Source organism: Fusarium keratoplasticum, chromosome 4, assembly GCF_025433545.1.
Source record: "Fusarium keratoplasticum isolate Fu6.1 chromosome 4, whole genome shotgun sequence".
NCBI lineage: Eukaryota > Fungi > Ascomycota > Sordariomycetes > Hypocreales > Nectriaceae > Fusarium > Fusarium keratoplasticum.
In genome coordinates, this window is record NC_070532.1 from 2,155,083 (window position 1) to 2,178,226 (window position 23,144).

Consider the following 23,144-nt stretch of genomic DNA (forward strand, 5'->3'; position numbering starts at 1 on the left):
CCAGCCCTTCCATTCTAAACGTCTGCACAACAACATGGACCAACCCATCACCGTCACATCCCGCCAGTCACGGGCCTTTCCAGAAGGGCTGAAGCGCGCTGCAGGTCACAATGTAGGCGATATTGGCGTGTTTATGCACGACAATCGACCAGCCATGGATGGCGAGGCCAAGGACAAACAAAGAAGGGCATTGCTTGCTTTCGTCATGCCGCCGGCTCTTGTTTGCATCTGCAATCTTGCATTCTGCATCTCCTGCCGCCTGCTGTGCCTGGCCTGGGCCCCTTCCTCATCTTCAACGATCGGGGGGGCTTTTTAAGTGCTGACGATGATTTGCTCACCTTCGAGTCAAAAGCCTGATGTCGTCGCGAAGATGGAGCGCGAAGGGGGTTGGCGGCGGGTCGCGGCGTAGCCGTTTCGTTTCACGCTTCCTCTTGAGGCCTAGAGCAAATTACCTTCTTGGGGTCTTTGTCTTGGCAGGGCACTCTATGGTTGAGGCATGCGGTAGTCTCCCGAGTCAATAAAGCTGCCTCCCTTGGTCTCTCCATTGACATTGGATTGCACGATAACCTCGTCAATTACGTGCCATCCCTCCCTTTGTTTCAATAGCTACCCGATTAATCACCATCTGACGTTTCCTCCCAGCATCCGAGGTGATCAATAATTAAACAATGGCATCCATCCGCAATAAGCCACACGCCCACTTGCTTCCGCTCCCGATGGGTTCCAGCTCCCTTGAGGTGCCCACGCCGGCTTATTGCTCCAACATGGAAGGTCCCCAGCCCTTGACAACCATCTGCACGACAGGACGAAGCCTTGCCTTCTAGTGATGACACCAACTTGGAATCCGATGTAACAATAAAACCTCTTACACGCGACAGCCGAAGCAGGTTTTCCATCCCGACAGCCATTTCGAGAAGACTGTGCTGTGCCACTCATTGTCAAGCCATCAATGTGAGCTCCCGTCATTGGATACGGGCTTTGTGATCGCCCTCACCAGCCACGTCGCTCAAGACCCACCTTCTATTCTCGTCATTCTCTTGGTGAAAGTTCGACGCCAAATCCCCAGGTTTTGCATCAGCGTGCAGAGGAACATGTCGTCGTGGACAAACCTCTGGAGTCTCTCTCGTCGATCTCAAGTGACAAGCAGGCACTGCCTCGTTTCGGAGTCTAGATGGATCTGCTTCATCGTCTGTCGGCTGCCATGATTTTTTAGCCTCATGTCTGCCAAGCTGACGTGACCTTGCACTTTGTGCTTCAGAACTCAATGTCCGGTTTCAGACGTGGCATCCAAGAACGTCGACCATGACGATTCTGCAGACCGGGATGGGGGCTGAGGTCATCGCAGCTTGTGGCTAAGCAGGAATGCCAGCATCGCACGACGGCTTGTGGCTGTACATATCTACCACACTTCTTGTCGGTGAGAGATCATGGTTGCTACCCTCCTACTGCATCTCCGACTTTGTTGGTCACTTCTGGCCGTGACACGTGTAGGTGTGGCGACAATTGTGCGGCTACTGCTGGGTGTCATGAGCTGTTCTGCCAGTTCAGTTCTCGACCGGATGGGGGCCGTCACTATCCGGATGTCTTCTCTTCCGTAGTTAGTTAGGATGGCTGGGTTTTGTGCTCTGCCTCGATGTCATCCCTGGGCTTCTGCGGTGAACTGCGCAATCGAAGTCTGTCTAGCTGGTGTGAGACGGTTATGTCTCACAGGATGAAACACAACCAATAGCAAGTGAAGTGGCGTTCCTTTGCCCCTGGCGCGGAAGCTAGGGATCCTGTAAGATGGGAAATCGATCACATTGGGAAAATATGCTTGTGTCTTCTACATTCTCCATCTCGAGGGTTTCGACTTGTGGTGTAGGGTAGCTCATTCTCAGACCGCGACATTTTCCATGACCTCGTTGACAAAAATGACACAAGCTGTGATTTCTGACTCGTGTACGTGGCTGGCTATAGTCAGTTGTATTCTAGCTAGTCATTTGTGTGAAGAAGGAGGAGTTTTCTAATCCTTTTGTAGTCGCAGAAGTTACGACTCCCATTTGGAATTGGGAAGATATCACGGATGTACCAGACCCTAAGACACATTTCAAACCGAGGAACAATAGGGAATCCAAACGACTAGGCTCCGAGAATAGAGATCAAACGCAAAAAGAGAACCGTAAGCCGGTATATGCGGGAAAAGCAATAAATCGGCAATGGTTTCACTCAGATCATACCACCCCAGCAGTAATGATCAGCGTTCTACACCCCCAGATTTCACAAACCGTGCTAGGCCAAGTAAACTTCTGAGTTCGTAGCAAATTTGGGAGCAATCATGTCCAAGAAAATCATTCGAAAGGACGTTTCCGTGCTTCCGTGTTAATAAACTGGGTGACCTGGCGCTATATCGCCCCGAACCTGTCCTGCCACAAGAGGGTTGAGCAGAACGTCTACTATCTAACAAGCCAGGGGTAGACCGGCCTTCCAAGGGCGTTTACCATGCTTACACGGGGTAACACATGAACGTGCTACGGAATATACCCAAGTCACGCAGCATTAGCGAAGCAAGTCGGAAAACTTCACCTGTTGTGGCATCAGCCACTCTCAAGAGGGAGCACGACAATGAAGCGGCACCCAGAACGAGCGCCGAAGAATGCATAAGGAAAACGCTGATTTAAAATGCGAGTGTGTCATTCAACACCAAATCCTACTTTCCACAGAGAGAAGCCTGAATTATGCATTAGTTGGAAGTTAGTGGACGTATCATCAAGGCACTTGCTGTCTCCTCACCAGACAATTCATGCCCAGCCACAAAGGAGACCGGGAGATAGGAATAGAAAACTAGCAAGGAAGGCCCAAGACGGGTCATGTCCAATAGATCTATTCAGTGAATGCCCGCAACTTTAGCCATTACCTAGGAATGGAGTCTCTTGTCGAAGGATATCAACACGGGTTTCCCACAACTGGAGAGGTGACTGGCGCCTTTGACAATTTACCGGAAACTACCTAGACAAGGAGAAAGAAACATAACATCTCACGAGAAGAAGTCACCCCGAGAGGGAGGGCACATATCGCAGCATCGAGAGTTACAGCAGCGTCTCGTAGCTGTACAGGCTGGGAGAAATATGTTAGAGAAAGCCCACGACTAGGAACTAACATGAGAATTCCAGCACAAAGCCTTGCCAAGGAAACGATGTATTGAGTACATATTGTCACATCATCATTGAGGCGGTTGAAGAGCCGGCCTATCGACAGCTCTGCTGTAACATTCCGAAATAAAGGCAACTTTGCAAAGCACAACTTTAGAGAACCACTCACGCCATAACTAGCTGGACGTACGCCAAAGCCTCGGAGATAGAGAAAACAAGACAATCAAGGACTCGGGAATCTCACACCAAGATTCTCAGCGCGTCAAGGACTTGTTATTGAGCCCAGTGATGCCGAACAGGTAGCTTATCGAGTCGATTGGACAGTCCAGCGATTGCGTGAGGAGATAACCGAGATAACTCACCATGAATGTCCGAGAACTTGATTTCCAGCACTGGTCAACACCAGATCGGCATCATGAACTTCCAAACCCAACCCTGACGCACTAGTTCTCATAGCGGGCCCACCAGTGACGACCGGGGAGCGATAACGATTTTGCTTGCACAGTATGAATAGCATAACGTCGTGAGCTTCAACTACACTCACTGTATAACCGCTGGTGGCGAGGAAAAGATCTGCCTTTATCCGGCTCAAGTCGTGTCGCTTAAAGCGGTGTCAAGACCCGACAACCAACACCGACCTGACCGACATCAATCCCGCACGTGTCCCGCTCCGTCGAGAACTCCCCCGGACCGTCAGAGCCCGCAGTGACGTAGACGGGACCCACCGCAGAGTCAACAGGACCCGCTGAAGTCGGTGATCTCGGGGCGGCGATAGGCGGAGGAGCCAGAGTCGACGGTGACCCTGAGGAGTGTATTCGCGCCTGTGTGGGTGGAACGGGAGAAGGTAGACCTCCTGTTGGGTCTCGGCCTCCGGGTGGCCGTGGATTGCGCGCCTCCGTTCGTCTTTCTGGATCCTCTCTGTGCCGTAGTGCATCTCGGGGGTGGAGCTCTGGGGGTACTTGGTGAGTACTTGTGCGTGGAACGAGGTTGGTTTATTTGGTGGAGGACATGTTTATTTCGCAAGTCTATTTCGTGGAGAAGTGCATGAACAGTTCGATTTGATTATGGTTGATATTCTTAATGCTATACAGTTCTATTGAAGGTTGCCATTTGCGACTTCGTATTCAGCGTCGAATTTACATGAGGCGTTGGCATGGATCCTTCAACGTAGCATGTCCGAGGTGATACAACCAACTGCCTTGTCTTTCGACGCAAGAACACGAGACCGACGCGTTCCAACCTCGTGGACTTCGAGACCCTTTCATCCTGGCAGTCTGAACCTCACGTTCAAAAGGAAATACGGAATCCCTGCATATTCCCAGGTCACGCTTCAGTGACGACTGAATGGGCAACAAGCCTCGTGACTGGCTGTGCATGCACAGCCTCCGCGGGGATTCAATGTCAGACTTGTTTCTGCTCTTGCTGAGTGGAATGGAGAGTTATTGATCCATGAAAGTCTAGTACTATGCCATTCTGTTACTGTACGTGCCGCCGAGTGTCGGTTTAGCATGCGGCTGGAGATAAGCATGACAGAGGAGGCAAACACAGCCTTTGACACTGCTTACAGTTGCTATCGGGCAAATACTGCATAGTTACCAACCGTTGAAGAGTCTGGAATACCATTAACTGTTATCATGGCTACAATTGAGTAAGCTGACGAGGCGGCTCGTTCAGCTTGAGGCGGCCTAGGCAGATTCCCCTGGTTAACGCACCCCACACTCATGATACTGAAGCTTGCCCCAGGCGCCCACTGTAAACCGCATGGTCGCGCCCGCCCGCCCGCTCGAGGCTCGTGAACGTGGAGCTAGGGGGGCTTCTTATCGATATTGACCAAAAAATTCCATGTGAAATGGGAAGCTTTGACGTTTGAACCCAATCCATGATCGCCGTTGGAAAAAGAAGTTTAATATTGGGGATCTTTCAAGCCGCAGAGGCAAGAAATGCCAGATTACCCCTGAGGCGGGAAACTCGACAAGGTCAATTGACTGATGATCATGATCATGCAGCAGAGGCAAGATTAGGGGCCCTGCAGCCATGTTTTGGGCGGCCAGTTGAGTTTGCTTCTGAGGATTGGATTATCGATAATCGGGCTGACGGCGACGCGGCCTCCTGAGAAAATGCGGCATATCCCATATCCCCTGAATAGGAGGGATCCTTACAGTACTGTAGGGACAGTACAGTGCAGCCAGTCAGTCGTAGATACTATTTTCCAGCTGCCCGTCTCCTGGGCGCGGCTCGAATTGTCGACTTGTCCTTCCATGTCCCCCAAAACCTCCCTTTGATGCTCGCTCCCTTCATCCCTTCATCCTCTTCATCTTCTCTTCGACAACCACCGTTTTTCGCGCCAACTCACCCTTCAGTCGATCCTTTGAACCGCGTCGCCCGCCTGCTGTGCTGCTGTTATCCGCTGTCGCATGACTTGGGCTATCCATCACTTGTCCCACATCCCATCCATTCCCAATCCCGCCGAGGTCCTCCGCTGTCTCAATTGTCGCTGAGAGGTCGGTCATCTGCCATTACCAACCCCAGCTCCGACCACCCCCCAAGGCTGCATCATTACTCCAGCTTTTCCCTTTCCCCAGCCTGCCTAGATCTTGCAGCGACTGTCAAAGGTCCATCAATCGCGCGCGATATCCGTCTTGTCGTCTCCGTGTGATCGCGCCCAGTCGCATCCCGCGTTCTCCGCCCGTACCGCGACACCCTCAGAAATCCATCACTGGACGCTGCGCTACGCTACACGCCCAAGGTCACTCCTAGGTACCCTGACACTCGCGCTGCCTTGGCCTCCCCCGGTGACGCACTTTGAAAGGTACCACTGCCACACCAACCAGGGACCCCAACAAGGCAAATCGGACCCCGTCAGAACTGTCGGTTCCATCTCGACTGACTAGCATTCGCCCAATCTTGCTGATTGTGAGTGGTTGCAGGCCTCACATCTGTTGGAGCCTGGCCTGCCTGGGTTCGCTTCCATTGAATATTCTCAGTGCCTTTGAGACCCTGATTCTATCTGTCTCTTGAACCACACCCCGGTCACCCGACCCCATTCTCCTCCCTCCCCGTCGTCCCCCGTTCCGCTAGGTTCGAGTCGTTCTCCGCTGGCCTTGCTTGTTTGGAGGTGCCGATGACCTCGCTGCCTCTCGGCCTGCCTCTTCCTCCTTCCGTTCCCTTCACCTCCAAACTTTTTGCAGACGGGCGCTGCTGCTTAACAGCCCCATCCTCCCAAAATTCCTCCCCCAAATTCTTCACGTCTCCCCTCCAACATCCCCTTGCGGACCCTGCCTTCGAGATCTGATAGTCAAAACGACCCCGACTCGCAAGCGACGTCATTGCTCGCCTCGTCCCACTACGACGACCACGATCGTGACTACGATTACCAGCACCCCGACACCGCCCGCTCCCAGCGTCGCCGTTCCTCCTCCGGCTCCGAGTCGTCCTGGACCGACACGGGTGACATCGGCGAACAGCTCGCCGACAACGACCCCGTTCGCCTTCAGCTCTCCACCGAGATCGAGGACGAGCTGCTGGCTGGCGTCCAGCGTCGACACAAGAATCACAATCAAAAGAGGGTTCGCATCCAGGATTCCCATCACCGCCATCACTCTCGCTCCCATTCTGCCCTCATTGATAAGGAGGCTATCGAAGTCCCAGACTTCAATCCTAGACCCCCTACTCGTGGTGAACGCATAATTGGCGCCATCATGTCGGGACGATCAGGTTCCATCCACGGCCTCACGGGCAAACCCCTGCTGTAAGAGCACTCTCCACCACCGAATCGCCGTCGCGTACTGATTGCCCGCCCAGGTACTTTACCAGTATCTTTGTATCATTAGGCGTTTTCTTGTTCGGATATGATCAAGGAGTTATGTCGGGAGTGATCACGTAGGTCTTGATATGGATTCTGACAGCTTATTGAGCCCTCATTGACAGTTTGTAGTGGTCCGTACTTTATGGATTATTTCGGTCAGCCTTCCAAGGCCTATGTCGGAACCATGGTTGCCATTCTTGAGATTGGTGCCTTTATCACCTCGCTAATGGTTGGTCGTGTTGGAGACATCATTGGACGACGACGTACCATTCTCTACGGATCGTGTATCTTCTTCGTTGGAGGCGCCCTCCAGACTCTCGCTACTTCCATGCCCATGATGATGGTCGGTCGTTTCGTTGCTGGTTTCGGCGTTGGTATGCTCTCGACCATCGTTCCTGTCTACCAGTCCGAGATTTCTCCCCCACACAACAGAGGAAAGCTCGCCTGTATCGAGTTCACCGGAAACATTGTTGGCTACACAACCTCTGTTTGGGTCGACTATGGCTGTGGCTTCATTGAGAGCAACCTCTCGTGGCGCATTCCCCTGCTTATGCAGTGTATCATGGGCGCTCTTCTTGGTGTCGGCAGCCTCGTCATTGTCGAGTCGCCTCGGTGAGTACACTTCACTTGTTGAAATGTCGGGTGCTAACCTTTCTAGATGGCTTCTGGACAACGACCACGATGAGGAAGGCATGGTTGTCATTGCTAACCTGTATGGTGGCGGAGATATTCACAACCCCAAGGCTCGAGATGAGTACCGTGAGATCAAGATGAACGTGCTCCTGCAGCGCCAAGAAGGCGAGCGAACCTACCGCGAGATGTTCCGCCGATACAAGACCCGCGTCTTCATTGCCATGTCCGCTCAGGGATTGGCTCAACTTAACGGCATCAACGTCATCTCATACTACGCGCCCTACGTGTTTGAGTCTGCTGGCTGGGTCGGTCACGATGCCGTCCTCATGACCGGCTTCAACGGCCTCACATACCTCATGTCAACTATCCCCCCTTGGTACTTGGTTGATCGATGGGGTCGTCGCAAGATCCTTCTCTCGGGGGCAGCAGCCATGGCGATTGCGCTGTCCTGCATCTCGTACTTCTTGTACCTCGACGTCAAGTGGACCCCCCGATTGGTCGTCTTGTTCGTTATGATTTACAATGCTGCGTTTGGTTTCTCATGGGGTCCCATTCCCTGGCTGTACCCACCCGAGATTCTGCCTCTCAGCATCCGTTCCAAGGGTGCCAGTCTGTCAACGGCGACGAATTGGGCTGCCAACTGGCTGGTTGGTGAGATGACGCCTATTCTCCAGGAATGGATCAAGTGGCGCATGTACCTTGTTCATGCGTTCTTCTGTGTTGCCAGTGTGATTATCGGTAAGTACACCTTGCTCTACCATGCTAGGGCTCCGCTAATCCTCCCATCAGTGTACTTCATCTACCCTGAGACCTGCGGTGTCCGCCTCGAAGACATGGATTCGCTCTTTGGAGATGCTAGCACCGTGGCAGGCACACCTTCTGTGCATGGGGCGGAAACAAGTTCTCTTATGAGGGCCGGTTCTCCTGTGGGATCCTCTCGGGGATTTAATGGACCCACGTCCGCCATTCCCCGTCTTTCCCTCGACCCCCCGACTGTTGACGACGACAACAAGTCTCAGATCCCGACAAGTGGAGACGAAGATCGAAGCATTGGTGGATGGCTGTCAAGGGTGGTCGGCCGCAACAGGTCTGACAGCGGTAGCAGCGCTCAAGGCCGCTATGCGCCTCTGGGACAGCAAGAGGATGGCCGGCGTGGTGATTATTAATGGTGTTTACTCGGGGATCGCGTCGATAAAGAGATTCTGCATATAGATGGCGCACGAGGCATTGGCGTGTTGTCACTGGGATAAAGACAGCGCGAACATGCTCAAGTCAGGATAGCGGAGCCAAGTGTGTGGCATGGTATTGGTTGAGTTAGTCTTTGGAGTATTGAATGACACCATACGACAGGTAAGTTTTGAGAGAGATGAAGGTTCTACTAGACCGTTTGGCTTGTATGTATGTATTAGACGGCGACCTTGGATCATTGGTTGTATGGCGAGCACACATAGTGAGCTATTGGATAGAACGCAGATAATGCAGAACATGGTCCTGAAATTAGCGATGCTTGGCATGAAGTGAGATAAAAACTCGAGTCATGAGTAGCTATATTTGACGAGTAACTATAAACTTGATCTGAGTAACGACTCGACTGATGTTGCTAAGTTTGAAGCTGGTGTTAGCTCACGGTGCGAAATTGTTGGTGAGATACGTAGATGGTCCGTGCGCACGATAGAAACTCATTCAACCCACGGCATCTCATGTATAAAAAACTACAATCATCAAGACAACCTAGACTCGGTCACCAGCCATGTGGCAGAGGCGGAATGTTGTACACGCCTATCGGCGCCTCTACCGTTGCCTCCTTCAGGCGGTGCAGTACACGATACCCGCCCGCTTTGTAGTCCGCGACCAGCTGCGCGCCGCCTTCCGCGACCCCGAGCTGAGATACGACGAAAATGCCATCAAGCGGACCATCTGGTTCCTGGAGGCGGCGGCAAGGGAGAAGGGGATGGAGCACAAAATACTCAAGAACCTCGTCAAGGTGCAGCTCGGGCGGGCGTACCACAGCAGTTGGCAGCCCATGAGGGGGGAAAGGTGAGTCCGCGACAAGGCCGAGTTTGAGGATTGGTGCTGACCTTGTGTGTTTAGGACTCCTATGGGTGAAGTCAAAATGACTGCGTATCAGCATTACGATATGACGGTGGCTATGCTCAACAAGACAATGGGGTTACTTCTGCGTTGATATCTGAGTACCTTACTTGGACGAGAGCAACGAGGAGGAACCTGATCATGAAGCAGTTAGACTAGGATCATTCGGTTGGTATTCGACGAGGGGACTACCTGAGATGGACTACCGAGTCGAAAGCTGGTTCTCAGCGCAACTAGTCTGAGCTGTTAAAAGACTGCTTTCAAGGCAACACCTGAAGGGTCCAGCACCACCCTATCAGAACCGGGGGGGAGCCATCAACGGGGCAGAAAGATCTGTACAGTATCTGTATCACCACATTGGCGGAGCAAAGTCACATCCGCAGGCATTCTGGGTAACGGAGCACGATAAACTTGAATACATTCTGAGTCGGGAATTACCCGTCATTCCCAGCACCTCGGGCTCGTCTCGATATTACACATATAATACACTCAAACCATGAGAAGATCCTTGCTAGGCTACCTGAAGCCCTCAACGCCAGAGAAAATGCCAATGCTGTTCCTTTTCAACCACCTCAAACACCGCCGCAGCCGCTCTTCCCGGGATGTCGATCAGCGCTGGGCAGGAAGCTCTACTCTTCGCCCGGCACGTCAATGTCGACTCCGAGCTCCTCGAGGAAGACCTGGTTCAGGCTCGAGCCGTCGCGGGCGTAGATCCAGTCGCCGACGGCGGTGCCCTCCTTGTCGCCCTGGCCCTCGCCAAAGATGCACCAGTCGTAGCGCTTGGGGCCCGAGATGGGGGACGACAGCCAGATTTGCTTGTTTGGGGGTTGCTTGTTGATGACGTACGTGCCCTTGTCGGGCCAGCTGATGGTGAGGACACCAGACTGTGGTTGAATCTGTTAGCCGAGGAACCAAGAATGAAGTCATAGTTGAAGAGCTGCACGAACCGAAAACTCGACATCGATATCCTCCCTCTCATCTTGAAGCTCCTCGAACTTGCCCACGACGCTATCAAGGTATTCGTCGGCAAGCTCGTGGTACTCGCCGTCGGTCAGCTCGGCCACAGCAATGCTCGGCTGGACATCCTCCGACTCATTCAAAGGCTTGGCGGGGTTCTCGGTGTCGGGCATGATGCCCCGCGTGCGGGCCGGAGCGGTCGAGAAGTAGCTTCGCAGGACGCCGGCGCGGGCGGGAAGGCGGATACGTGATGCGACGGGTGCGAGACGGAAGCTTGAGCGGCAGAGAGGCGTCGATGAGCGGATGGCCCGCGAAGCCAGGCGGGAGGCTTGGGATGCGACTTGACGGGACATTTTTGGGGTTGGCATCAAAATCCAGAGGCGATTACTTTGGATTTAGAGTGATTGATTGAAAGATGGTTTACTATCGAGATGATAGATACACTTGTTGTGGTGTTGATTGTCAATTGTCGTTGTTCGGTACGGAAGGCGTGATGCATTCAGCAAGAACAAGCTGAGCTCCCCGCGGTTTGGATTGAGCTCGTGAGGTGCAAGAGCAGCTGGCCAATCATGACGTCGTGTTCCAAAGCAGGTACGTACCATCCCGGTCATCGGCATCGTCAGCGCCGCAAGCACCTCAACAGCCCCACCATCAACCTGCTTCACACTCGCATCTCGACACGCGCCGACTACAGCAAGAGGTGGAATGACGGATTTCAACTCTCAATCATGATTAATGCTTTTTTGGTCTTCAATGGCCAAGGTCAGCCTCGCCTGACAAAGTTCTATACCCAGCTCGTACGTCTCATCCCTGACCCGCTGTCTGTCGCGTACAACTCATCCATTTCCCTTCTTCCAGGAAACGAGCATCCAGCAGCGCCTCATCTCTGAGATCTTTACCCTCGTGTCTAATCGACCGGCCGGATCCTGCAACTTCCTGCCTCTCCCACCGCTGCTTGCCGCCTCCGGTACTTCGCACACCTCATCAGAGGAGCAGAACGATGTCCCCTCGCTGGTGACATACCGCCACTATGCGACCCTCTTCTTCATCATCATCTCGACCTCGACCGAGTCGCCGCTCGCCCTCATCGATCTGATCCAGGTCTATGTCGAGGCCCTTGATAAACTTTTCGAGAATGTCTGCGAGTTGGACTTGATCTTCAACTTCGAGACGCTACATGCTACGCTTTCGGAAATGATTATAGGAGGCGTCGTAATAGAAACAAATCTGGACCGCATCGTCGCGGGAGTCAAGGCGCAGGGAACAGTCGCAAAGCGACCGGTGAACGAGGGAAGGGGACCCTCAGGCCTGGGGGCTGGGCTCGGCATGGGTGCTAACTTTGCCTGGACGGGCCGGTGATGATCATGACACTGAATGAGAAGGAAAAGAAGGCATGACAGAGCGGAGTGCAGGATGAGCCTGTCCACCGAGATATCCATACATGTTATGCCACCACGAGGATAACGCCAGACTCCAAGATTCAATAATATACACAAAGAATCCTCTATTTTGACTCGGACTCGTCTTTGGAGGGAGGTGGAGGGGGTGCGTCTGGACGTCGTTCGAATCTCTTCTCGGGGTCCAGTGTACCGAAGAGGTAGTTTGTCTTTTTTCGGATCTGACAAGATCGTTAGCTTACGATACCATTTCTTATTGATTCCATGGACGGACCTCTTCAGACGGCTTGTACTTTTGCCCCCACCACTCAAACTCGGAGTAGAATAGAATCCAAACCATGGCAGCTGATGACCGAGTTAGCCGATGAAGTAGAAGCTTCAAGAATAGACTTACCAACGATGGTTAAGAGTTGGGCTGTCTTGACAGCCTTCTCCCACGTAGGCGAGCGGCTTGCTAGCACAATGCGCCTCTTGTACTTCTTCTCAAAGCGGAGTTGCTGCTGGTGGGTGAGTTGCTTAAAGTTGGGCGGCCACACCTTTCGTGCCTTGTATGGGTTGTTCGCAACAGTCAAGGGCGCCCTCTTCAGAAGAGTCTCCTTTGACGAAGCGGCCATGCGCCTTAGTGTCGTTGAAAACATGGCGATCGAGCTGCTTGCGACACCGGCTGCTCAATGGCACAAAGTCGAATCGACTCTTGGTGATGGTGTTGCGATTCGAGGTTCCGAAAAGTGACGAAAGGCGAGAACGCCACTGCACAGCCACAACAGCCCACGCACTAGCCACTTAGCGCTGTCGCCCGTTGCTTCTGCCCCGCGATTTTCACCCCTCCTTCACCCAGGCCCGATTTCGTTCCCTTACAAACCGTGACTCAGAAAATTTCCAAGTGAGATTTCGAGGTATGTAAATTCCAATCTGCCTCTGATTTTTCTTTCCTGAGAAGAAGAGACTGACAGGATTAATTTTGTCACATCGTAGGTCTTGTCGATATCCGACGATGGCTTCAACAGACTCCGTCCCGAAAGCCATGGAGGCTCTGACCATCTCCAAAACCAAGGAACTCAAAGGTGCAGGTCCAATTCTTTGAAATGTGTTGAAATGACAATTCTAACTACTAGCAGACTGAGAAGCGAGACTCTCTGATTGCTATCGAAAAGAAGTATCAGGAGAAATGGCAGCAGGACCGTGTCTTCCAGCCCGATGCTCCCTCGACCGACGAGATCCCCCTCCACTCCATCTCCGCCGCCGAGCTGCGTGAGCAGCAGCCCAAGTTCTTCGGATGCATGGCCTACCCCTACATGAACGGCACCCTGCACGCCGGCCACTCGTTCTCGGTCAGCAAGGTCGAGTTCGCTGCTGGTGTCGCCAGAATGCAGGGCAAGCGCGCCCTGTTCCCCATGGGATTCCACTGCACAGGCATGCCCATTAAGGCCTGTGCCGATAAGCTGGTCAACGAGATCAAGCTCTTCGGCCGAGACTTCCAGGGCTATAAGGAGGAGGAGTCTGTCGTGGAGGACAAGGCTCCCGCTGCCAAGCAGACCAAGGAGGACGTGACCAAGTTCACTGCTAAGAAGGGCAAGGCCGCGGCTAAGACTGTCAAGATGAAGTACCAGTTCCAAATCATGCAGGCGATCGGCATCCCTACCGAGGAGATTCACCTGTTTGCCGACCCTCAGTACTGGCTCGAGTTTTTCCCTCCCCTGGCTATCCGAGACCTGACCAACTTTGGTTGCCGTATCGACTGGCGCCGATCTTTCGTCACGACCGATGCCAACCCTTACTACGATGCCTTTGTCCGATGGCAGATGAACCGTCTGAAGGAGCTCGACAAGATCAAGTTTGGTAAGCGATACACCATCTACTCGATCAAGGATGGCCAGCCCTGCATGGACCACGACCGAGCCGAGGGTGAGGCCGTCGGTCCTCAGGAGTACACTGCTCTCAAGCTCAAGGTCTTGGAGTGGGCTCCCAAGGCCGCCGAGACTCTCAAGGGCAAGCTCCCCGAGGGATCCAACGTCTACCTTGTTCCCGCGACTCTGCGTCCCGAGACCATGTACGGCCAGACCTGCTGTTTCGTCGGCCCCAAGATCACCTACGGTGTCTTCAAGGCCAACGAGACCGACTACTACGTTGTGACCGACCGAGCTGCGCGCAACATGGCTTACCAGGGCATCTTTGCTACCGAGGGTGTCATCGAGAAGGCGGCAGAGATCGTCGGCTCTGACATCGTGGGCAGTCTGATTCATGCTCCCCTCTCCCTGCACAAGGAAGGCGTGCGCGTTCTGCCCATGGAGACAGTTCTTCCCACAAAGGGTACTGGTGTTGTCACCTCGGTGCCTTCCGACAGCCCTGACGACTTTGCTACTGTGACGGACCTGGCGAAGAAGGCCGATTACTACGGCATCCAGAAGGAGTGGGCTGAGCTGGAAATCTTCCCCATCATTGAAACTCCTACCTATGGCGATCTGTGCGCACCTTTCCTGGTCAAGAAGCTCAAGATTGCGTCTCCCAAGGACACCAAGCAGCTTGAGGAAGCCAAGGAGCTTGCGTACAAGGAGGGCTTCTACCAGGGTACCATGAAGGTCGGCGACTTCAAGGGAGAGAAGGTTGAGGTTGCCAAGCCCAAGGTTCGGACGCAACTGATTGATGCTGGCGAGGCCTTTGCCTACTCCGAGCCCGAGCGCAAGGTTGTCAGCCGATCTGGTGACGACTGTATTGTTGCTCTTATGGACCAGTGGTACCTTGACTACGGTGAGGAGGCGTGGAAGCAGATGGCCCTCAAGTGGGTTGACAATGCCGACGGCAAGGGTCTGGAGACATATACCCCCGAGACCAAGAACGGTTTCGAGAGTGTGCTGAACTGGCTGAACCAGTGGGCGTGCGCCCGTAGCTTCGGCCTGGGCTCTAAGCTGCCCTGGGATCCTCAGTTCCTGGTCGAGAGTCTGAGTGACTCGACCGTCTACATGGCTTACTACACCATCGCACACTATCTCCACAACGACCTCTTCGGTCGAACAAAGGGCAAGGGCAACATTGGCCCTGAGCAGATGATCGACGAGGTCTGGGACTACCTCTTCTGCCGCCGCGAACTCAGCGACGACATCCTGAGCAGCAGCAAGATCCCCAAGGAGACTCTGGAGAGCATGCGCCGCGAGTTTGAGTACTTTTACCCTCTCGATGTGCGAGTATCCGGAAAGGATCTCATCCCCAACCATCTTACCTTCTTCCTCTACGTGCATCTGGCCATCTTCCCACCGGAGTACTGGCCCCGAGGTGTGCGTGCCAACGGCCATCTGATGCTGAACGGCGAGAAGATGAGCAAGAGTACCGGCAACTTCATGACCCTCCGTGACCTGACCCTCAAGTACGGTGCCGACGCATCCCGTATTGCGCTGGCTGACGCTGGTGATGGTGTCAACGATGCCAACTTTGAGGAGGATGTCGCCGACAACAACATTCTGCGACTGTTTACTCTGAAGGAGTGGTGCGAGGAGATGGTGCAGAACCAGGACGAGCTTCGCAGCGGCGAGATCAACTCGTTCCAGGACGCTCTCTTCAGCAACGACCTGAACGCAATTTCCAAGGAAGCCGTGGAGCAGTTCGCCAACACCAACTACAAGCTGGCGCTCAAGGCTGGCTTGTATGAGCTGACGAGTGCTCGTGACTTTTACCGTGAGGCGTGCGCCGCTGCCAACCTCAAGATGCACAAGGATCTCGTCCTCCGGTATATCGAGGTGCAGGCTCTGCTGCTGGCGGTCATCGCTCCTCACTGGTCGGAGTACATCTGGCTTGAGGTCCTTAAGAAGGAGGGCACCATCCACAACGCACGCTTCCCCGAGGTGGGCGAGGTGGATGCGGCTCTGTCAGCGAAGCGAGACTACGTGCGAAACACTGCCTCGAGCGTCAACTCTGCGGAGGGACTGCAGCTGAAGAAGAAGGCCAAGGGCAAGGAGACGTCATTTGACCCCAAGAAGCCCAAGAAGCTCACCGTCTTTGTGACGGACAAGTTCCCCGCGTGGCAGGCCAAGTACATTGATCTGCTGAAGGAGATGTGGGATCCCGAGACCAAGTCGGTCAACGACAAGCAGCTGAACGGCAAGATTGGCAAAATGGGAGAGATGAAGAAGGCTATGCCGTTTGTGCAGAACCTGAAGAGGCGTCTCCAGGCGGGCGAGCCTGCCAACGCAGTGCTGGAGCAGAAGCTGGCTTTCGACGAAAAGGAGACACTGCTGCAGATGGTGGCTGGACTGAAGCGAACGGGCGGCCTCGTTGCATGCGACATCCTGTCGGTGGAGGAGGGCGGCAAGAAGGGAGTCAACCTGGCGGACGGAAAGGAGGTGGAGATTTCTGTGCCGGTGGCCGAGAATGCAGTTCCTGGCGTGCCAACCTTCTTCTTTGAGAACGTGGAGGCCTGAGATGATGGATCAAGGAGCGGAAGAAGAGTCGGTTCCCCGTTAAAACAATGTTAGACATACAGTGGCTGCTACGTGATAAACAATGGATGGGTTACGTGTGAGTGGATCGGGATCTAAAAAAAAAAGTGCCGATCAGGCATGCTAGAGAAAGGCTTGTTTTTTTTTCACTCTTCTCCTTTTGCGGCGCTTGTGCGTGCGCTGCATGTGCATGTGCCATTGCTGCTGGAAACCCCGTGTTATGTGGGCGACCCCTGTAAGTTCGGGATGTGGAAGATGGGGGTTGGTTGGAGTTGAAGCAAGTATGTACTGAGGATGAAAAGATGCAAAAAGACAATATTAAGGATTACGTGTGCATGAATGAGGAATCAAATCACATCAGGGATATTTCCCAACTACAGTATCTGTATCCGTACATACAGTACAGAGTGTAAAATCAAGGAGGTTGAAAGCTCTGATCAGGGGGCGTCTCAGTTCTGTAACATGGAATGCCCACATGCCTTTGACTCGACTCTGTTGCCCGGGAAGGAATCCATACAGCCATGGATATCATGGCTGTCGATATCAACCAATATCAACATCCATGAAAGCCCACATCGCATCAGGAGAGACAAGCACTACCGGCAGCGAGTGTTTTGTGGTCTGTGGGTAAACAGAACACACGTCCCTTGACCTTCCTTGGTCATCCAACCATTGCCTCAGATAAAACAAACTTGATCCCCTTTACGCGCAATGTCGACCTTTGCAAGGCCTGTGTTGTGGGCCCGACCCCCCATTTACCGTCCTGAACAGACAATGAGAAGGGTGTAAAAGTTGTAAGGACCACTCCCCCCCTTGAACCGCTCGCCCGTGCTGCAAGGTTCACCCCGTGGCTGGACCATGGCTTTTTACAAGTTTCCGTCTTTGGGAAGCCGATCGCCATGGTTTTTTCCTTAGTGTGTTGCGAAAGGAATCCCTGAATTTTCTGGCTTGCGCGTCAGAACCATAGATTATGGAGATGGAAGGAGAGGGAAGAAAAAGAGGATCTGCAATAGCCCGAACGCCAGAACATGGGTTTGAACCGAGAACCACTTATCGGACCCTAGTTCCTAGATTCATCACAGTGCTACTACGTAGTTGACCAAGTTATTAGGGGATTTTCAGGGATGGGCAATAAGTTGGCAACCGCTATTTGCGTTGGAAAAGGGAATTCGACCCAGTTGTTCTTCCATGTTTAGAAACTCGGGGTCCCTCCCTCCTCCTCCTTAGTCAGGAAAGCTTGCGCAAGCAAAGAACGCATCCCGCCTCCACCAGGATGAACCACAGCCATTGCCACCCACACCGAGCCCACAGATTCGCAGCCAAGCCATGTCGACAGAGTGGCCCCCATGACGCAAGGTTTGGGTCGACACTGTTGGCCTGGCACGACGGCTCAACCTTGTTTCTGGCCCGTCGGGAATACACCTTGGTCCCCCGCCGCCAGGTACAGTTGCAGCAGTGGCGGCAGAAGCAGCAACAGCCTGTCGATGCGTTGTTGTGCGTGCGGTACGGTGAGCTTCTCCTGCATGGCGGCTGATGGTCCTCCGGTTGGTCTAGCAACAGCAGCGCCATCGATGCGGCGGTCGCAGACCGGACACGGCGCGAGGCTGGGGTGTGTGTAAGGCGGCTGTTCTGTTGGTTGATGTGAGGCATCCGTGGCTGGCCATTGCATTTTGACGCGGCTGGCACGGCTCGCAACTGCACACTCACCTACCTACTACGTAGTATACGCACACTGTACAGTCCAGTATTGCATTGCCAGAATGAAAACAAGTGGAGCTGGCCACCGGTCCAACTTCCATGTTGAGGCCCCGGGAGAGGGTTGAATAGTGGGTGGCTTGCGGTTGGGATGATGCAACCGCCCCCTGGGGCTGGTATCATGCAAAGTACCTACGGATACTCGACACCCAGAGCCCGATCCTTATCCTTGTGAGCTTGCGAGGTATATAGGAGTCCAGAGTTCCTCCCTCTGCCTCTCGAATAACTCATTCCTCAAACAACCCATCTCAGAAACCACAGTCGTTATCCAACAGAGTCTTTCGTTTTCGACAAACCAGTCCGAGCAAGACCAAAAACTCTACAACAACCGATCCCGTTTTCTTTAAACAACAAACCAACAACAACCTTCAACATGCGTTTCGCTCCCATCTTCGCTCTCGTCGCTGTTGCGGCTGCTGCTCAGACTCCTGTCGGCACTCCCGGCCCCATTGCCACTCCTGGTCGTTAGTCCAACCCTCCCCGAACATCACGATATATATCACGACAACTGACACTCAACCCAACAGCTCACACCAACGGCACCAAGCCCACTGGCACTGGCTCCGGCTCTTCCCCCACTGGCACCGACGGTGTCCCCAGCCCCAACGGCGCCGTCTCCTTCGGTGCCCAGGCCGGTCTCGCCGGTGCTGTCGGTGCCGTCGCCATCGTCCTTGCCCTGTAAATCTTGGAAACTTGTCAAAGGGTGGCATGTATATGGACATGGATACGGATATGGGACACGGTTGGATTCGTCCCTAGACGTGCTGGTGCGCGCATAACTTTCGATTGGATTTAGACCGGGAACACGATCGTCCGGGCTAGACTAGATAGATCAATGAAGCGAGATCGCTTCCGACATATTTAATACTAATTGTCAATACCAATCTCGGTAGGGACTTGGCCTGTGAATGTGATTGTGACATGTCCAGTTCCTATCTTCCGACTCATTTTCGTGGTATATTGCATACATCCGAATATTTGAATGCTGTTGAGCTAGGCTGATCGTCTCCATGGCATAAGTGATGGTCGAACATTGTTTTGAAGGTCTAATCTTGACCGGCGCTGCTGTGGCCAGGGATTATTCCGCTCTGGCTTTTCCGAGACGATTGGTCCTGGTCGTCCCTATCGAGTTGATATATTGAACCGAACATGCTCTAAAGCCTTGAGATCTCTGAACTGTTTCTTCCATGATCGGCGATCCTTATCCAGTGTCCGTAAGTACCCAGGGGGGTGACGTGAGTGCTTGGTGACTCTGACTCCCCGTCCTGTCGGCATTGCCTCTGCGGGAGGTCCGGGTAGATGTGGTCCATATAAGCGGCGGCGCAGGCTTATTCCCTGCCGCACTTGCAGCTGTGTGCCACTGCTCTTAGACCTGAATCTTTGCGAGGACCGAAATAGAAAACCTCGGGGAGAAGGGCTCGGCGCTTGGTATTTGTCATGATCGTGGGACAGTTTAGGCGGCAATGGGGATCTGGCCGCCCGAGGGGCCCGAAGTAGGAGGCTTGGGTAGGTCATCCTGAAAAGAAGTCAGACATGAAATGCAGCGTGAGAGATCGGTCCGACATACCAAGTCAAAGATGACACGGATCATGAGGCTGCAGCTGGGACACACAGCAATGTCCTGCTCGTCCAGCAGGTCGTCGAGGGCGATCTGAAACTTGTCGCCGCAAGGGCAGGGGTAGTGGTAGACGCCGAGAGCCTCGTCAAAGGTCATGTCCTCGATCTCGATCTCATCGTAGATGGAAATGTTCTCGTCGTCGGACATTTTGGCGGGTTCGTTGAAGTTCAAGCGTAAGAGGAAAGGTCAGTTGTTGAAGATTTGTTTGATCATGAGAGCAAAAAAGTTGCCCCGCGATGCGACGATGACCAAAAATTCATTTACCCCCGCGGAATGTGGCTGCTGTAAAGTGTGGCTGGTGTCTTTTCCGGGGTGGCATGCTCTGTGGCTGGTTTTCCCCCATTTTAATGGCAATCACATGCCGAGCGCAGCGTGTGAAAGTGTGGGGAGAACGGGTTCATTGCACTTGCCCCAGACTCATCGGCCGAGGGAGCTTCTGCATGGAACACCACCACATGGCCATTTTCAGTCCCTGTATTCTTCTTCCTTTAACTTCTTCAATATTTTGACTTGTCCCCTTCTCTTTGATATCGAGTCGTAGATTCTCGTCGTGTCACGTCTTTGTCCTCATCCTCAGAATTGCCGAATCGGGATCCGATTTCCTAATGCGCCGCGCTGGCCTCGGTAGGCTTGTGACGTGACGTCGATTCGTCTTGTCTCCCCTCACAGCTTCGACGACCTCGCAAAGTCAGGATTTTACTTTACTCCCAAAAGCCTCGAGCCGCGCGACACTTGTGTCCTACGGGCCGTAGGGTATTAACTCTACAACGCGCCCATCATGGCGTCCCAGTCGAAGCTCGCGCTGCCGGGCGATCGAACTCTCCGCGGCCTCATCTCCCGGCTGACTGGCCTCTACGTCTCTAACCGCACTCGCATCTCGCGCGCCGTGTGGATAACCCTCTTCATCGCCCTCGCCAACCGTATCCGCAATGCCATCTCCGAGCAAAAGGCTGCCTCGGCGCGTGAAGCCGCCCAGCGCGCAGCCCGTCGCGGTACCACGTCTAGCGGCAGCGAAGAGACACCGCGAAAGAAGGTCGAGCTAAACCGCGAATTTTTCCGTTCGCTATTACGGCTTCTCAAGATTGTCGTCCCCGGATGGCGCAGCAAGGAGGCGAGGCTGCTGATGAGCCACAGCTTCTTCCTGGTTCTGAGGACACTGATTAGTTTGCGCGTCGCCGAGATGGATGGCGCTATCGTCAAGGCCCTGGTAAAGGGTAACGGGAAGGAATTCTTGAAGCGCATAGTATGGTGGATGCTTATCGCCGTACCTGCTACCTTTACAAATTCCATGGTGAGCTGGTCCCGACTTATTGCTAGGCCTTATACTAAACGCTTCGCAGCTATCCTATCACCAAGCCGAGCTGTCTCTCAAGTACCGAACGCGGCTTACACAGTTTATCCACGATAAATACCTCTCCAACTTGACCTTTTATGGTATATCGGCCTTGGACGACCGAATAAAGAACCCTGATCAGTTGATCGCAGTCGATGTGTCCAAGTTCTCGAATAGCTTAGCTGAGTTGTATAGCAATCTTGCCAAGCCCATGCTCGACATGGTGAGTTCCCCTACTCTATTCTTGTTGTGTTTCTCGCTGACCAAATTCAGACCATCTATACATACTCTCTCTCCAAGAGCGTTGGCGGAGAGGGTGTTGTGTTCATGTCACTCCTCGTTCAGCTCTCAGCTAACGTCATGAGAGCGCTCACTCCACCATTCGGCAAATATGTCGCTGATGAAGCCAGGCTGGAGGGCGAGTTCCGCTTCCAACATTCGCGCCTCATTGATTATAGCGAAGAAATCGCCTTGTACGGTGGTCACAGCGCTGAGAAGGACACCTTGGACAAGGGCTACTTCACCCTCATCAAGCACGTCAACTACATTCTACGAAGGCGGTTCTATCATGGTTTCATGGAGGACTTTGTCATCAAGTACTTCTGGGGCGCTCTTGGTCTCCTGCTCTGCAGTGTCCCCGTCTTCATCAAGATGCCTGGCCATATCGCAATGAACATGGGTGACCGAACAGAGGCATTCGTCACCAACAGACGAATGCTGCTCTCTGCATCAGACGCCTTTGGACGCATAATGTTCTCATACAGGGAAGTGATGGAGTTGGCAGGATATACATCAAGAGTTGCAACCCTACTCGATGTCATGGATGATGTCCAGTCTGGGCACTTCGAGAAGAAGCTGGTGTCGTCTTCGGGCACAGAGGATAACGAGGCTGTCCTCAAAGGACGGGGAACCGTCCACGAGAGCGAAGATATCACCTTTATTGATGTGTAAGTGGAGGGAACCTGGTGCTGCTTGAATCCAGCTAACACTCAACCTCAACAGACCCATCATCTCTCCTAATGGTGACGTGCTGGTTAAGGCACTGTCCTTCACCCTCAAGCATGGAGACCACCTCCTTGTCGTCGGCCCCAACGGCTGCGGCAAGTCATCTCTCTTCCGCATCCTGGGCGGACTCTGGCCTGTCTACGGAGGCACCGTATATAAGCCACCGTTCCACGCCATCTTCTACATCCCCCAACGACCCTACCTCTCCCGAGGCTCCCTTCGCCAGCAGATCATCTACCCCGACTCTCTCCGCCAGATGCGCGCCCGCGGTGTCACTGATGCAGATCTCCTCGGCTACCTGAAGACGCTCGGCCTCGAACACCTTCCCGAGATGTACGACGAGGGCTGGGATGCCGAGGCGGAATGGCGCGACGTGCTCTCGGGTGGTCTCCAGCAGCGCGTGGCTATGGCTCGCCTGTTCTACCATCGCCCCAAGTACGCCATCCTCGACGAGTGTACAAGCAGCGTTACCCTCGAGACGGAAAAGGCCATGTACGACACGGCAAAGGCCCTTGGCGTCACACTCATGACGGTCAGCCATCGCCGCAGCCTGTGGAAGTACCACTCGCACATCCTCCAGTTCGATGGCCAGGGCCACTACGTCTTCACCCGACTCGACGCTGAGCGACGCCTCAAGCTCGAAGATGAACGTGAGGAGCTCGAGGTCCGGCTGCGGCAGGTGCCCGAGCTGGAGCGTCGGATCGCCGAGTTGACCGCTGCTTGAGAGTGTAGGCAGGCATGGAGGACGATGTAGTGAACATGGCAGTGAATACCCAGGGGTGATTGTGTATTTGATGTAGTATTCTCATTTGGGAGTTGTTATTAGCATGGACATGGGTTTGGTTACATCTCTGGTAGGGATCAATGTACTCTATGGCACTCTAATCTTTACCGAGGCGAATGAAGGATTAGGGGCCATGCTTGAAATCCAGGTCCCCTCTACTCTTATTCACGTTGATGCAATATTAGGGTGTTTGGCTTCGATAACATTG

General features: G+C 53.6%; 7 protein-coding genes and 1 pseudogene across 8 annotated transcripts, besides 1 other annotated feature; 5 read left to right on the plus strand and 3 right to left on the minus strand.

Annotated features, from left to right (window-relative positions):
* Window positions 1–6,337: 6,337 nt before the first annotated feature.
* Window positions 6,338–8,732, plus strand: NCS57_00574200 (annotated as a pseudogene). Its single transcript has 5 exons — window positions 6,338–6,876; window positions 6,930–7,007; window positions 7,063–7,545; window positions 7,592–8,304; window positions 8,356–8,732.
* Window positions 6,338–8,732: a sequence feature.
* A 584-nt stretch (window positions 8,733–9,316) lies between these two features.
* NCS57_00574300 (uncharacterized protein) lies at window positions 9,317–9,751 on the plus strand (the record flags this gene model as incomplete). Its single annotated transcript, XM_053055654.1, has 2 exons — window positions 9,317–9,603; window positions 9,658–9,751. 2 exons carry the CDS (start codon window positions 9,317–9,319, stop codon window positions 9,749–9,751), a joined length of 381 nt encoding a protein of 126 aa, XP_052914609.1.
* Window positions 9,752–10,286: 535 nt separating this feature from the next.
* NCS57_00574400 (Ferroxidase) lies at window positions 10,287–10,982 on the minus strand (the record flags this gene model as incomplete). The annotated part of the gene is made up of 2 exons (XM_053055655.1): window positions 10,287–10,541; window positions 10,605–10,982. 2 exons carry the CDS (start codon window positions 10,980–10,982, stop codon window positions 10,287–10,289), a joined length of 633 nt encoding a protein of 210 aa, XP_052914610.1.
* A 201-nt stretch (window positions 10,983–11,183) lies between these two features.
* NCS57_00574500 (Clat-adaptor-s domain-containing protein) lies at window positions 11,184–11,973 on the plus strand (the record flags this gene model as incomplete). The annotated part of the gene is made up of 2 exons (XM_053055656.1): window positions 11,184–11,411; window positions 11,473–11,973. The coding sequence occupies 2 exons, from the start codon at window positions 11,184–11,186 to the stop codon at window positions 11,971–11,973; spliced, it is 729 nt and encodes a 242-aa protein (XP_052914611.1).
* Window positions 11,974–12,118: 145 nt separating this feature from the next.
* On the minus strand, window positions 12,119–12,649 carry NCS57_00574600 (uncharacterized protein; the record flags this gene model as incomplete). The annotated part of the gene is made up of 3 exons (XM_053055657.1): window positions 12,119–12,232; window positions 12,286–12,356; window positions 12,406–12,649. The coding sequence occupies 3 exons, from the start codon at window positions 12,647–12,649 to the stop codon at window positions 12,119–12,121; spliced, it is 429 nt and encodes a 142-aa protein (XP_052914612.1).
* A 356-nt stretch (window positions 12,650–13,005) lies between these two features.
* NCS57_00574700 (Leucine--tRNA ligase) lies at window positions 13,006–16,423 on the plus strand (the record flags this gene model as incomplete). Its single annotated transcript, XM_053055658.1, has 2 exons — window positions 13,006–13,077; window positions 13,130–16,423. 2 exons carry the CDS (start codon window positions 13,006–13,008, stop codon window positions 16,421–16,423), a joined length of 3,366 nt encoding a protein of 1,121 aa, XP_052914613.1.
* A 3,226-nt stretch (window positions 16,424–19,649) lies between these two features.
* On the minus strand, window positions 19,650–19,961 carry NCS57_00574800 (Diphthamide biosynthesis protein 3; the record flags this gene model as incomplete). Its single annotated transcript, XM_053055659.1, has 2 exons — window positions 19,650–19,712; window positions 19,764–19,961. The coding sequence occupies 2 exons, from the start codon at window positions 19,959–19,961 to the stop codon at window positions 19,650–19,652; spliced, it is 261 nt and encodes an 86-aa protein (XP_052914614.1).
* A 631-nt stretch (window positions 19,962–20,592) lies between these two features.
* NCS57_00574900 (ABC transporter domain-containing protein) lies at window positions 20,593–22,876 on the plus strand (the record flags this gene model as incomplete). The annotated part of the gene is made up of 4 exons (XM_053055660.1): window positions 20,593–21,105; window positions 21,155–21,370; window positions 21,421–22,094; window positions 22,150–22,876. 4 exons carry the CDS (start codon window positions 20,593–20,595, stop codon window positions 22,874–22,876), a joined length of 2,130 nt encoding a protein of 709 aa, XP_052914615.1.
* Window positions 22,877–23,144: the final 268 nt, after the last annotated feature.